General features: G+C 43.6%; 2 protein-coding genes across 6 annotated transcripts in view; one reads left to right on the plus strand and one right to left on the minus strand.

Moving 5' to 3' along the window:
- The window catches only part of zdhhc14 (zinc finger DHHC-type palmitoyltransferase 14), a 41,018-nt gene extending 37,091 nt beyond the window's left edge, over positions 1-3,927 (plus strand). For 3 of the 5 annotated variants that reach the window (XM_056425911.1, XM_056425912.1, XM_056425910.1), the window contains exon 10: positions 2,659-3,927. In XM_056425911.1, coding sequence (XP_056281886.1) covers positions 2,659-3,123 — 465 coding nt within the window. In that variant the 3' untranslated portion in view covers positions 3,124-3,927. Of the gene's footprint in view, positions 1-2,116; positions 2,140-2,658 lie in introns of all 5 variants that reach the window. The other 2 variants (XM_056425914.1, XM_056425913.1) reach the window with 2 other exon arrangements.
- Positions 3,928-4,559: 632 nt separating this feature from the next.
- Positions 4,560-10,889, minus strand: LOC130201172 (galectin-8-like). Its single transcript, XM_056425916.1, has 8 exons — positions 10,621-10,889; positions 10,275-10,363; positions 7,387-7,597; positions 7,146-7,265; positions 7,014-7,040; positions 6,067-6,155; positions 5,799-5,964; positions 4,560-5,708 (listed from the first exon to the last, which is right to left on the minus strand). The coding sequence occupies exons 1-8, from the start codon at positions 10,657-10,659 to the stop codon at positions 5,559-5,561; spliced, it is 891 nt and encodes a 296-aa protein (XP_056281891.1). The 5' UTR covers positions 10,660-10,889; the 3' UTR covers positions 4,560-5,558.
- Positions 10,890-12,267: the final 1,378 nt, after the last annotated feature.

The following is a 12,267-nucleotide window of genomic DNA, read 5'->3' on the forward strand; positions in this document are numbered from 1 at the left end:
AATATGAATCTTTAAAAATCCAATGCGTGCTGGTCCACATTGGATTGTAACATCAGGTTTCAGAGCGGCTGCCGCCTTAATTTAGTGTCATCGTTCTTGCCCTGTTCCTTTGTGAGGTACGTTTGTCTGTGATGCAGCTGAAAACAGCAGCCGAGTATGAAGAAGCGGTTGCCATGGTAACAGTGTAACCTGGATAACATAACGCCTCCATCTGCAACTGGAGGTGTGTGGGGGGGCGGGGGGCTTGATCTACAGCATTCATTTTAGCCTCCAGTAAAAGGGTCAGTTCACCCAAAGTACAAATATTAGAAATATAACGGGTATTTCTGGTTTCAGCTTCTCAAATGTAAGAATTTGTAGCTTTTCTCTGTTTTATATCATTGTAAATGTAATATTTTTGGTTTTGAGTTGTCCCTCTAAACTAAAGAAACTATTTGAAAACATTCTTGGGCTCTGGGAATATGCCACTTGTTTATAATTATTGATATTATCTGGATGAAACAATCAAAAAGCTAAGAATTGACATAATAAGAAATAAGGATAATTAGTTCCAGGCTTATTCACAAATATGAGATTTGTGTCTCCAACCCAAGGCAATGAAGGTGAAAGGAGCTCGGACATTGTTTTTGGAAATAACTATTAATGAATGAAAATGTGTTTTAATATTTCAATGCTGTGAGCATTAATTTTATTTGTAAATAAATCCAGAAATATCTTCATGGCTAAGGGATAAATTATGTTTTGTGATTGTTACAAAAGGTCTTTGGACACTGTTGGCTTCGGCCTTCTAAATCTTTCTCATTGTGGCCTTGTCCCTCTCCTTTCCTTCTTCCTCTGTCCTTTTCCTTCGTGAGCTTTTTTCATATAATCAACTTGATCACCCACCATTTCACGTTGAGCGATGAGTGGCGGACAACCCGCAGCCTCGGGTGCAGTTGGGTCCGTTGGTTAGAGGCTCATGAAGAACAGGAAGCTGGTAGCTTCCTGTGTTTCTTCATCGGACAAGTTCAACCACATGAACTCGCCTAAAGCCAAACGGGCAACTTAAGCTAGTGGTGGCGGGTTTTGCTAGGAATAACCAGTCGGCTTTAATCTGACAACTTGTAGCTGGATCCAACCATCTCATCTCAAAACGGGTTTCAAGATGGAACGTAAACGGTGCGAGCTTTGGGAAATGTTTTTAATTTCATCTGAATAAGGTCGTGTTCATCAACCCCCTTAAGACCGTACGAATGTTGAATCAAACTCTGAAATTTGAAGGATCCTCTCACCGAAAGCTCAAGAAATCTAAATTAAATGAAGAATCTTGCACAAAGTGACTGTAAAGTAGGACTCCAACTAATCATGATGTGAATTGTCAGTGAATGATTTGGCCTGTAACATGTGAGTGAAACATTTCTTTCGTGCATATGATGTCTTCACATTGTCCAGCTGACCCTCCCAGATATTTACATCTTCCAAAGAGCGTCAAACCCGAGTAGCTGGAAGAAATACATGTTGAGAATCAAGCAATGTGATTAAAAAATAAATATTGTATTTCTGTCTCTACAAATGTGTTTGTAGACCCGCTGACATTTAGTATATTATATTTTTCTTGACAAAATGACTCTCCACCACTAGAATGATATAATCCTGATGTGGCATGTTGACTTGGAAATCAAAGTATAAAATGAAAATATAGGATTTTTAAAAATCTCTCATCACAACGCCAACCAAAACACGGCCTTTGCTGCTTCACCTGCTGCCTGGTATCCAAGGTTAGCCCATCAGCAGTCTGTACATGTGTCTGTCCGCCGTGGGGGTGGACAGTGCTGACTCAGACTAGCGATGACTGTTCATAAAACATGAGCGTAGAAAAGAAAAAGGACAAAGCGTTGCATCCCTTTTTCAAATCCCTCTCAATTTTATTTTCCCTCCAACACTCCGCCCGTGTCGTAGCTCTGTGCTAACGCGGCTGTCATGACCTTTTAGTCCAGTAACCCTCAAATGAATCCTCTACCAACCAGTGAGGCTCGTAAAGGTGATAAGTCGAGAGCAGAATAATAATACTTATCGGAGTCATCTCGTCTCCTGTAGCTCAGCTTCTTTAACCACATCTGTAATCTGCTCTTTTTAGGTCAGTGAGTTTGAAACCGAAAGGTGAGAGAAGGAGAGTTTGTTTGTTTGTTTGTTTGGTGTCTTAACTCTTGTACTACTTTCCTCTGTCGCTGGTCTCTAATATTCATGACTGGTGTGGTGACGAGGAGCCAATAGGGTGAGAGCTAATCTCCCAGTAGCCAATGGCTGTAATTGATGACTCGGTCCTGGCCCAGTTCCTCTAGATGTTTCCACTCAAGACGATAGAGATCAAGAGGTCCCAAGGCCAGAGCTTCGTCGTCCTGCGTTGTCAACTCTTGTCTCCTGACCTCAGCTCTGTTTTATTACAAGGGTACTAACATATTTTCTCTCTCTCTCTTATCCAATCACCAACCCCCTCCTCTGTTGTCTTTCCACATGTTCTTTCATCCCATGTGTCGTGTCTGCCCTCATCCATCTCATGTGCAACACTGCTTCTCTCTGTTATTTGTCTTCTATTTCCATCTTTCACCTCCGGCATGTCTCTCTGACTTTCAAATCCCTCTATTCTTCTTTCTCCCGCTCTCCGCCGCATTCTCTCAGTGTGACCAAGACCGGTGCATTCAGAGCACCAAATTCGTTTTGCAGGCCGCCGCCGCCACGCCTCTCCTCCAGCAGCAGAGCAGCGAGCCCGTCGTCCTGACGACCTCCCCCGAAAGCGGAGGCGCTTTACCCGGCCGCACCTCCCTCATCCCGTGCGGCTCACTGCCCCTCGGCATGCCCGCCCCGCCAGCGTCCACCCCGAGCCTGAGCTGCCACGAGGCCACGGACATGCTGCCCATCCACGGACACGGCCACGCACACAACCACAGCCACCCCCTCCACGACCCAGTGGCCCACCACCACTTTCTCACCCCGGAGGAAGTGCCCTCGCCACCGGGCATGCTTCCCTGCGGCAGCCCCATGGGTCACAGCCACGCCATGCAGGCCGGCTTCTACAACCCAGCCAGCCAGGACTCGCTGCACGAGGACTCTGTGAGAGGATTGGTGAAGCTCAGCTCCGTCTGACAATGGGAGGTAAGCTCCCTCCTCCCTCTTGAAACACGCGTCCAACCCACGAACGCTTGGACCGGCTCGCTTTCACCCGGGATCGGCTTTCCGAACGCTCCTCCGCAGGACTCGAGGACTGAGAAGGGCTGCGGTTTGAATTCAGCTGCTAGAAAACTGAACCGAAGTGAAACCAGTTGTCCTCAGCCGATGTCTCGCCGCCTCCGTTGGGCGAGGGAGCGATGTTTGTCCAATGACCTGTTGGGCACCGCCGACACATGCTTCTTTTTAATTTCTTTTTTTTTACTTCAAGGGAAGCACATGCCATTATCTCCTGGGAACTGGACCGGGGAGTTCCTCTTTCACAGTGGCATATGTCTGTGAGCCGGGTGAGGCACAAAAAAGATGTTTTGACAGTACGTGACAATTTCTGGTCGAAATTAAGGTGTTTTGTAAAACAAACTTTAGCCGTTTTGCCTGTTGCTGATTGGACGGTGTCTTTTGCCTTTTGTCTTAGACATTCGCAGCAGTGCAATGGTTCATGTCATCATGATGCATATCATTCTGCCTTTTCTATGTCAAAAAAACAAAACCAGAGACTGTTGTACTGTACCATGATTGACAAATCTTACAAATTATATTTCTTGTGGATATTAATAAAACCAACTTTTATCTGATAAGATTGCATTAATATTGAAGTTTGAAAGGCATGTGGGCTAATGCGAGTCATGTGGCGATAACATGTCCTTTAATGTTCATCCTGTGGTCATTAGTAAATGAGACGGAATAAAAAACAAGCACGTCCAATGAATGTTGCTGAACATTTATGGCTGTTCAAACAGTCTTTCTGTAGACTTGTCTCCCGCTCATCCTGACAGTCGGGGAAAGGGACTCGTAATTATCTTCTACCACCTTGTGGTTATAAGGGCGTACTGCAGGTGATGCTGTAGTTCTTTTCATTAAACTACATTTTACCGTACATTAAAATATCAGACACCAGTAGACACCGACTGACTTATATAACTTTAAACTGCAGTAAGGAATATCTCTTACGCATAGATCAAATGACATGTCATGTGAATGGGTTGTTAAAGTGAGGAACATACTGATTGTTTTAGCTCATTGTTTTGGATTTTCCCAGCCTGTAACGTTTCTGGTTCATTCCGTCTGCTCTTATCGACCTTGTTTCCAGATGTAGCAGGCAGCTGTTTTCACAAACTGGTAAAGAAAAACATGCGTTGCCACTCGGCAACAGATGGTTGTCAAAGTGAAGTATTTAGCCACGTATGAGGAGAGTGAATAGCAGGATTGCATCATCTGGAAGACTGACATGACTTCAAATGAAAGGCATTGTTTTAAAAACAACAAAAGGCCCTTTTGTCCAACAGGTTCACTCCATCAAGATCAATATGGACATTTACTTTTGTTACCCCCTAGTGGTCATTAATATAGATGAATGCAGGTTTAAGTCAAGCCATCTGTGAAACAGTGGAATGACAACACATTTATTTGTTAATAAATCATTTATGATACATAGGAAAGGTTTTTTTCATACATATTTTCCAACAATAAGACAATGCAAAAAAAAGACATTGACAAAGAAATATCCCATATGTTCTTTTCCTTGACAGGATAAGGTCACAGATGCAGGATTGTACTATATTCTACAGCTTGCATACAGATTGCAACATGTCATTCACTAGGTTATTGAAATAATATTTTAAACTGACCCTGTACTGCGCTTTTGACCATCATGTTAAATTGATTTAAATGTCAAGGGCACAGGACGCTTTCATATGTTAAAGAATCCAGAAGATTCTGACTTTATAGCAGAATGTAAAATAAAGAGACATGTGGGTGTGTCCTAAGTAGGCATGTCCTATTGGATCAAAAGAAAAGCAATTTAGAAATGTTTTCCATTTCCCGTCAAAATAGTAATTATTTAGTAATGAGAAATGTTAACGTTTAGTTTTTTATCTGTACAAAAAAATAAGTCATCAGGCCTTGGAGCCCTTCAATTGAGTTCATTGTATTTGCCGTCATGGCATTTAAACTAAGCCAACTGCTTATTATCGTTTACAATATTTTCAGTTTCATTATACCGTCCATAAAGAGCGCATCACAGCAGAGATTCACGAGAGACGGTGTAAGAAACTGTTGCTGTAAACAATCGCGGCGCCTCACGGCCTGATGCTCCAACGGCTAACTCATGCATCAGTCGTGGAGCCGGGGCTGGAAACATGGACCACAATACTCCATGGAAGGGTCGGTCTATGCTCCTTGGTCACCAAAATGCTAGACGAGCTTAAATCAGTGACCTATGGTTGCTGCAAATCCTAACCTGACCTGAGGTCAGTATAGAATCGGCCATTTTCTGGGTCATTGTGGCTAAGCTAATGTAGCATCGATAACCCGAACAAAGCAGCATCTAACGCTGCGGAAGTCGAGTCCCCGAGTCACCACAGTTTCACGTCATCGAGCTCCAGGTCCCCCATGATCTCCAGCTGGTCGATGCTGCTCAGGTCCTGCACCCGGTGTCTGAACTCAAACAGGTGGGAGCCGTTCACCGCCAGCTTGAACTGATGAGGCTGACAGAGGACGAGAATCTGAGAACACAAAACACGGCGGAATAGTCGGTCACATGGGGAACGAACGGGAGGTCCACTCGAGCAGAGCGGGTTGCAGGCTGTTCGTACCTCGAAGTAGTCCCCCGGCGAGAAGGGAAAGAAGGGCAGCTCGCGCTCCTCCTGTCCCCAGGATTCGCTCAGGTACGAGTTCCTGATGAACGCGCACGACTTCATGCGAGCGTTGAGGTGGAGGGCGATGTTATCCGTCCTGCTGCTGCGGAGGTTCACTGTAAAACTGGAAGAAACGTGGATTTGAAGAAAAAAAAAAAAGGTAAATGTTTTTGTTTTTGAGAAAAGTTGAGGCGCCGGAGGTAAATTCAATGCGCTCTGACTTTACCTGTGAGGGTACATGCTGACATGCCCTTTGATTGTGATGTGGTGTCCGGGGCTCAGCCCTTTGAGGACACTGCCTTTATAAGGGAGGCTCTGGAATGAGAATACAACGGCTGAAACATTTTATACCGTTGGTTTTATTACTGATAGATTTGCAGATTTTTTTAATAAATGCTGTTTGTGTTATTTTCTCCGCATTTTTTTATTACAAAAATAATGAGAAAAGCCAGATATAACTACGGTAATGTCTTCAGAGGCCTTATTTTTCCAGGCAACAATCCAAAACCCAAAGACATTCAGATTGTATATCAGCAGTATATAAAGTAGTAAATCACTCACACCAGAAAGTCACTTTTCCCGAAGAATTACTTGATTTGCAAAAGCCAGTTAATTTTCTGCCGATCAACGAATCGAATAATGAACTAATTGTTGCCCGTCTGACTCCCAGACCTCTTAGAAATCTATTTTAAATGTACTGTTTTTAAAATGTAATCTTGATTTTGGCACCATTAAAACATTTGTATTTCATGAAGTTAGTTCATTAACGGGCTAAATGGAGGAACATCATGACACAGGGAGAAGCAATGCAACAGATTATGCACAGAGCACATCTAGGATCAGGGACTGTGGCTTTAACGCTAAAAACAACAAACACGAGTAGCCCGATTATTACCAACTGTTCTGGTGCTTTCGCTTTGACCTCCAAATAAACTGGTTTGTTTACATCCTGGCTGCCTGAGGGCAACTGGTGTTGCTCAGCAGGACTGTGTTACGATGTTGGTGTTTTGCCAGGCCTCAAATATTTGAATAAACCAGAATTTCCTTTTAAACGCACGAGCGCTGCATTGATCTGCAGCGCACAAACAAAAGAATCATTCTGAGAAAATGATCCAGTTTTCATGGACACATTGAGGCCCGGAAGCGTTTATGTAGGTGAAAGGAAAAACTCACCAAGTCACCTGATTCTGAATATATCGCCTGACAGAAGGAAAAGAAATGATGGGAACACATTTAGAAATGATTAATGAGATATGTATAAAAAAATAAACCTATTGAAGCAAACAACAAGGACAATGTTCTTACCGAGTTTGGGATGTAGCCAATAGCGTGCACCGTGACTTTCCCAGAAATAGAAAACGTGTCCACCCTGTCGAGTGGCATTTTGTGCTTAAATTCCAGCAGGTGAGTTCCATTTACTGCCACCTATGGGTGAAGACGAGCATTTTAGTCTTCTATTTGTCTCTAAATCAAATTCAATCTTTTTTTATTTTCCTCCGGTACAACATGGGTTCATTGAAGCCGTAAACAGCATGCGCGCAGCGACCTTGAAGCCGTCTTCGTGCACCAGGATGATGGTCTCGAAGGGCGCGCCGCGCTTATAGGGCAGCTGATGGAGCGTCTCCTCTTCGCCCCAGCTCTCCTGCAGCAGGGAGTTGCACACCACGCTGGGCGAGCCTGTGAAGCGAGGGCTGAAGTGGAGGGCGACGTCGGAGCGCGGCTTGGTGCTGCAGCCGCTCGACAGGTCGACCTGAAACCTGCAGAGGGGGGGGGGGCACAACGAGGCCGGATTATTAACGGGGCGCCTGGCCGGGAGCTTCAGGGGTCACTTCATGTCAAACGGTTCGGGAGCTTCAACCATCCCGACCTATCGGAGTGACGGGGATAGAGGGTGAAGCACGCCTGCAGTTGTTCCTGATGTTGTTTCTGGGGCGCAGCTTGAGTATGTCTTGTTCCCCCGTATCCCAGAATACTCGGTATATGGATCAGTTTAGGCAGCTTCCTTGTTCTCGTCGCTTGTATTACATTCCAAACGGCAAAAGTGGCATCCCAAAATATGAGTGCCGAAGATTTGTGACTGTGTGTTCAGCTGGAGGCTGCAGCGGGGAGGACATGAGGGGGACCCTCCAGGATCCGAGCCGTCGGTTTGAATGACGAGTGTTTACGGGTCGAGTTAAGCTCGTCTTCAGTTCTGTGAACAAGTTTGAATTCAGAGGGTGTGTGGTTGTATTTTTTTCGTTTTTAGGTGGAAGAGGATTTCCTTCATTTATGTTTTGTGACTTTATTTAAAAGATAGTGAAATTAATCCTGATATATGTCGGCACGCTGGAGCTAACATTTACCATCAGCCCTGGTTGGACATCGGCATAAAAAGGTGGTGAATTCTCCCTTTCAGTGCCATATGAACAAAGGCAGGTCCTCGTATAGAGGCCCCGAGTCTAAATCTAGTTCTAGATCTTTTTGACAAACATTCCTATGACTCTAAAAAGGTTCCTCGACACAGCACTGTTACCTGCAAACTTGTCACCTTTCGGTGAAATTCACCGTTTTGAAATCAAAATAGGTCATCCAGGTGAATGGTGTAGATCCGAAGAGTTTTTGTTTTGGGGTAGGGGGGGGGGGGGGTCAACTGGCCGGCCGGCGTTTATGAGATTGAAGTGAGACACGGAGAAAATGTGATGTGGTGCTCTTCGCAATAAAACATCTTTAGATGTCGACAGCGTTTAGGGGGTTTAGGTTAGCTTGAATGTCAGCCCGCTACATCTACTGCTGTCACGCTGCACGGTGTATCGATACGAACAAAGTACCCGTAAAAGTGAACCATACAGATGTTTTATTTATTACTATTATAGATAAATATACCAGTATCGTATTTATGGTATCATATTGTTTTTATGGCATTGTATCGCATTCTGGTATCATGATATTTATGGCAGGTATCGTATAGAAGTTATAATGTTAGTGACAGCCAGGTAGAGACAGACTCAAGGAACAGAGTCATGGCTCAGCAGAGCTCACGAGTCCTTGTTGTTCAGGCCAAAGAAAGGGAAGTTGGTTTATGAATGACTTTAACCATATGATATATAATGACAACGCATATTTTTTATTACTATCATTATATCATTAATAATATTTCTTCTTCATAAATTTTGTTGTAAAACTACCAAAGTTCAGCTAAAAATATTATTAGATTAATCAATTAGTTGCTTAAGAGAAGAAAAAAAAGAAAAAAATTGTTGATAATAATTTCACTTTAAATAATTAAAAAAACATTTTATGGTTCCAGCTTCTTACATTTGAAGATGTGCTACTTTTCCATTTTTCCTAATTTGAATGATTTTTAAATAGTGTTATACGTGTGTTCGCCAGTAGGGGGCAGTAGCGGGTTTTCCCATGACTGGTGCCGTAATTCTTGTCTTAAACAAACAAGTTAGACCAGCGTAACACAGACAGTGACGCAGCTGTTGATGCGAGTCAACTCTACATGTTGTGTCCCGTGACATATAAACAGTAGTATGCACACACATAAGTACATATATACATACACAACATGTACATGCATATAAAGTTTAAACAGGTTTCCTGGTGGGAGTCACTTCTTGTCAGTGCCTTCGATCTCCGTGACCTTGTCCGTCACCATGGAAACATTGTCACATGACATGATGTAAGTACTCTGGTTCTGTGCTGGGACGTCGCTAGTGACGTCACAGGACATATTTTTATTAGAAGGGTTTCTGGGCACTGACTTAGTCAGAGCAGAGGACCCCACCCCCCAGCCCGTTGTCACCCCTCATGAGTTTGCAGGTATGAGTACTGTTACCACGGGGAGGAATTAACTTCTTCGATCAAATTGGTTGTTTGGGTTTGCGCTCATGGTACATATTCATTAGTGAGGTTGTTTAATCAGTCTACCATTACTGACGACAGAGCGATCCACAGGGTTTAAACCACAAGAGTATGCACACATTTATAATCCTACGGTTTCCATGTATCTTTGATGAATGATATCTAATGTTACTCCACTGCGGCCACACAAGACGAGAGGCTCCCATAGGAGAGGCTTCTTGGTCGTAAAAAAAAAAAAAATCCGCTTGAAAATACAATCCGCCATTAACACAAAGCAAAAATAAATACTTTTACCAAATTAACTTAATTGAAATATCTATCTGAACACAGAACTAGAACTTAGTTCAGCCGACTTCTTTTGTTGGCCCGATTAAGAACAGACCTGCACATTGGAGTCAATATTGATGTCACAGTGGTTGTAATTCATGGATGTGTTCATTTGCCAGTTTATATGTATTGTGGGGGGGGCTTTAAAAAGACCAATGAACTACAACAACTAAAAGAATCATTCATGTTTTGGGTTTACACATCTTTGACATTAAGATGGCTCTTCAAGTGTTCATTTCTCTCATTCAATCAGCATCTTACCTGTCAGCATCCGGGGGCACGGTGCCCTGGATGATGATGATCTCCCCAGGGTGAATACCTCCAGGTATGGGCCCTGTGTATGGGATCACCTGAGGCGGAGAGTTGACGTTAAAGCACCGGGTACGTGTGCACCGACAGCTGCTGCAGACATGCTACCTGAAGCCGGGAGCTAAGTGGAAACGCCTCTGGCTGGAATACACTCGGGCCGTCAGATATACAGATTAGTTCCCGTGCAGGCCGTTGATTAGACAGCTGCTGCTGCACGGGACCGACTGTTTATCTGTATCGCTACATGAGTGTCTATTGATCATTGCATGATGTGTGATAATAACAAAACGCCTCTTACCGGATTCAGGACCGTGTGTTTCGCATTTGCCACAGACATCGGGCTTCTCGTGAGGGACGACAACCGTGTCCGCGGGGTCCGCGCGCAACACGACCGGGTCGTAGCTTTCCTGCTCTACACCCGGGTGATGGCAGTGTGCGTCTTCACTCCATCGCGCGCATGCGCCAATCCTACCACGTGATCAGGGCCGTCGAACAACAACGGAGGCCCACATTGGAGGTTCAGGTTCACTTGAATATTGAGCAAACTGTTTGTTATGAGCCGAGTTCTGGACTCAATAAGATTATCTATTAAAGCAACTGGCTCCAGCACATGTTCATGAAAACTGTTCAAATGACTGGTCTGTTTTATTTCAACACCGGTGAGCCACGAGCACATTACATTAAATACTATTCTCATTTCATTGGAGAACAACTCGATGGCATTTACATGCACTAATAGTTCAGAAACACAATAATACTAATTATACAATAAAAACGACATGAAAAAGTTAGTATGTGTGAATAAGTGCACTAAATTTAAACGTACTTTAAGAATTGTTAATTAAATGAGTTTCGCTTCCGGTTCTTCGATGACGCAGTAGTTGTAATCTTAAACGCAGACGCATGAGTCTCTGGTGCTTTGGTGCGGCTCTCTATTGACACATCCAGGGTTAGCGGGTGGCGCCATCTTGTGTTCAGATTTATTGTTGCACACTTGGATCTGCAGGCCTGTATGGGTTTAAAAAGTCTTTACTTCTGAAAGCAAAGAAATACACCCACATCTGCAGGCTGCAGGCTACTGAATGAAGCACCTGTCTCTGGTCCCCTGCTTCCTTCACAAAAGTACCCGTATGAGCTTTACTCATTGTAACCAAACGTTAACCTCCTTTATATCACCCGTGTTTACTAAGATGTAAAAAGTGGCCTGACAAAGTATAGCAGATTATAACCAACAACAAAGTTCTCTGTGGCGGCTAGTTTGTAGGCAGCAGGTAAATACAGTACCTTTTTTTAATGGTTTGTGAAACCATCAGAGCTGGAACAATAAACAATGGTAACCATGTGTTGTGTTAAGATTAAATGACAAACTAGGAACTGAAACAACAGCAATTTAGCTTTCTCACAATATACTACTAATCTGAGATAGTTTCCCCTGCATGCCATTGAATCTGGAGCTGTGGGAAAGGAGACCAGGGCTGTGTCCTATCACATGGCCTCTTCTTCACATCATCTTCATTTCTAATCCTTGCATTGTAATATATTCAACTGTCTGGTCCATTGTCGTGAATGCAACATCTAAGCAATGACTGGAAGGAATTTCTTTAAATGTGGCATCAACGTCCGCCTGGGTTCAAGGTTCAAGGATTAACTGATGAGAATTTGGTTGTCAGAGGTCACGGTCACTGTGACCTGGAGGTACACTGCAGCTTGACTTGTTGGCGATAATTCTAGTGTTTCATACTGTGCTGAAAACAAATTCCACTGACTGAATGTGTGGCTGTTAAAGTGAAATGAAATGTTGACATATTTCAAACTTAATGTGAAACAGAAAATAATTCAGATAATGAGCCTCTAACCTTTTGTAAAGAGAAGATGAGCTTCTGTTTAACTCTACACACAATATAAAGGCTCTGAGGAGGCTTTGCTGCCACCGACACCTTTCATG

This window comes from Pseudoliparis swirei, chromosome 11 (assembly GCF_029220125.1).
Source record: "Pseudoliparis swirei isolate HS2019 ecotype Mariana Trench chromosome 11, NWPU_hadal_v1, whole genome shotgun sequence".
NCBI lineage: Eukaryota > Metazoa > Chordata > Actinopteri > Perciformes > Liparidae > Pseudoliparis > Pseudoliparis swirei.

Excerpts from the sequence above, each read along its gene's own strand:
- LOC130201172 (XM_056425916.1), bottom strand. The coding sequence starts at position 10,659 with ATGTCTGTGGCAAATGCGAAACACACGGTCCTGAATCCG. Across the intron at positions 7,041-7,145 it reads TTGGCTACATCCCAAACTCG|GCGATATATTCAGAATCAGG; the intron begins GTAAGAACATTG and ends TCCTTCTGTCAG. Across the intron at positions 5,709-5,798 it reads CGCCGGGGGACTACTTCGAG|ATTCTCGTCCTCTGTCAGCC; the intron begins GTACGAACAGCC and ends TTGTGTTCTCAG.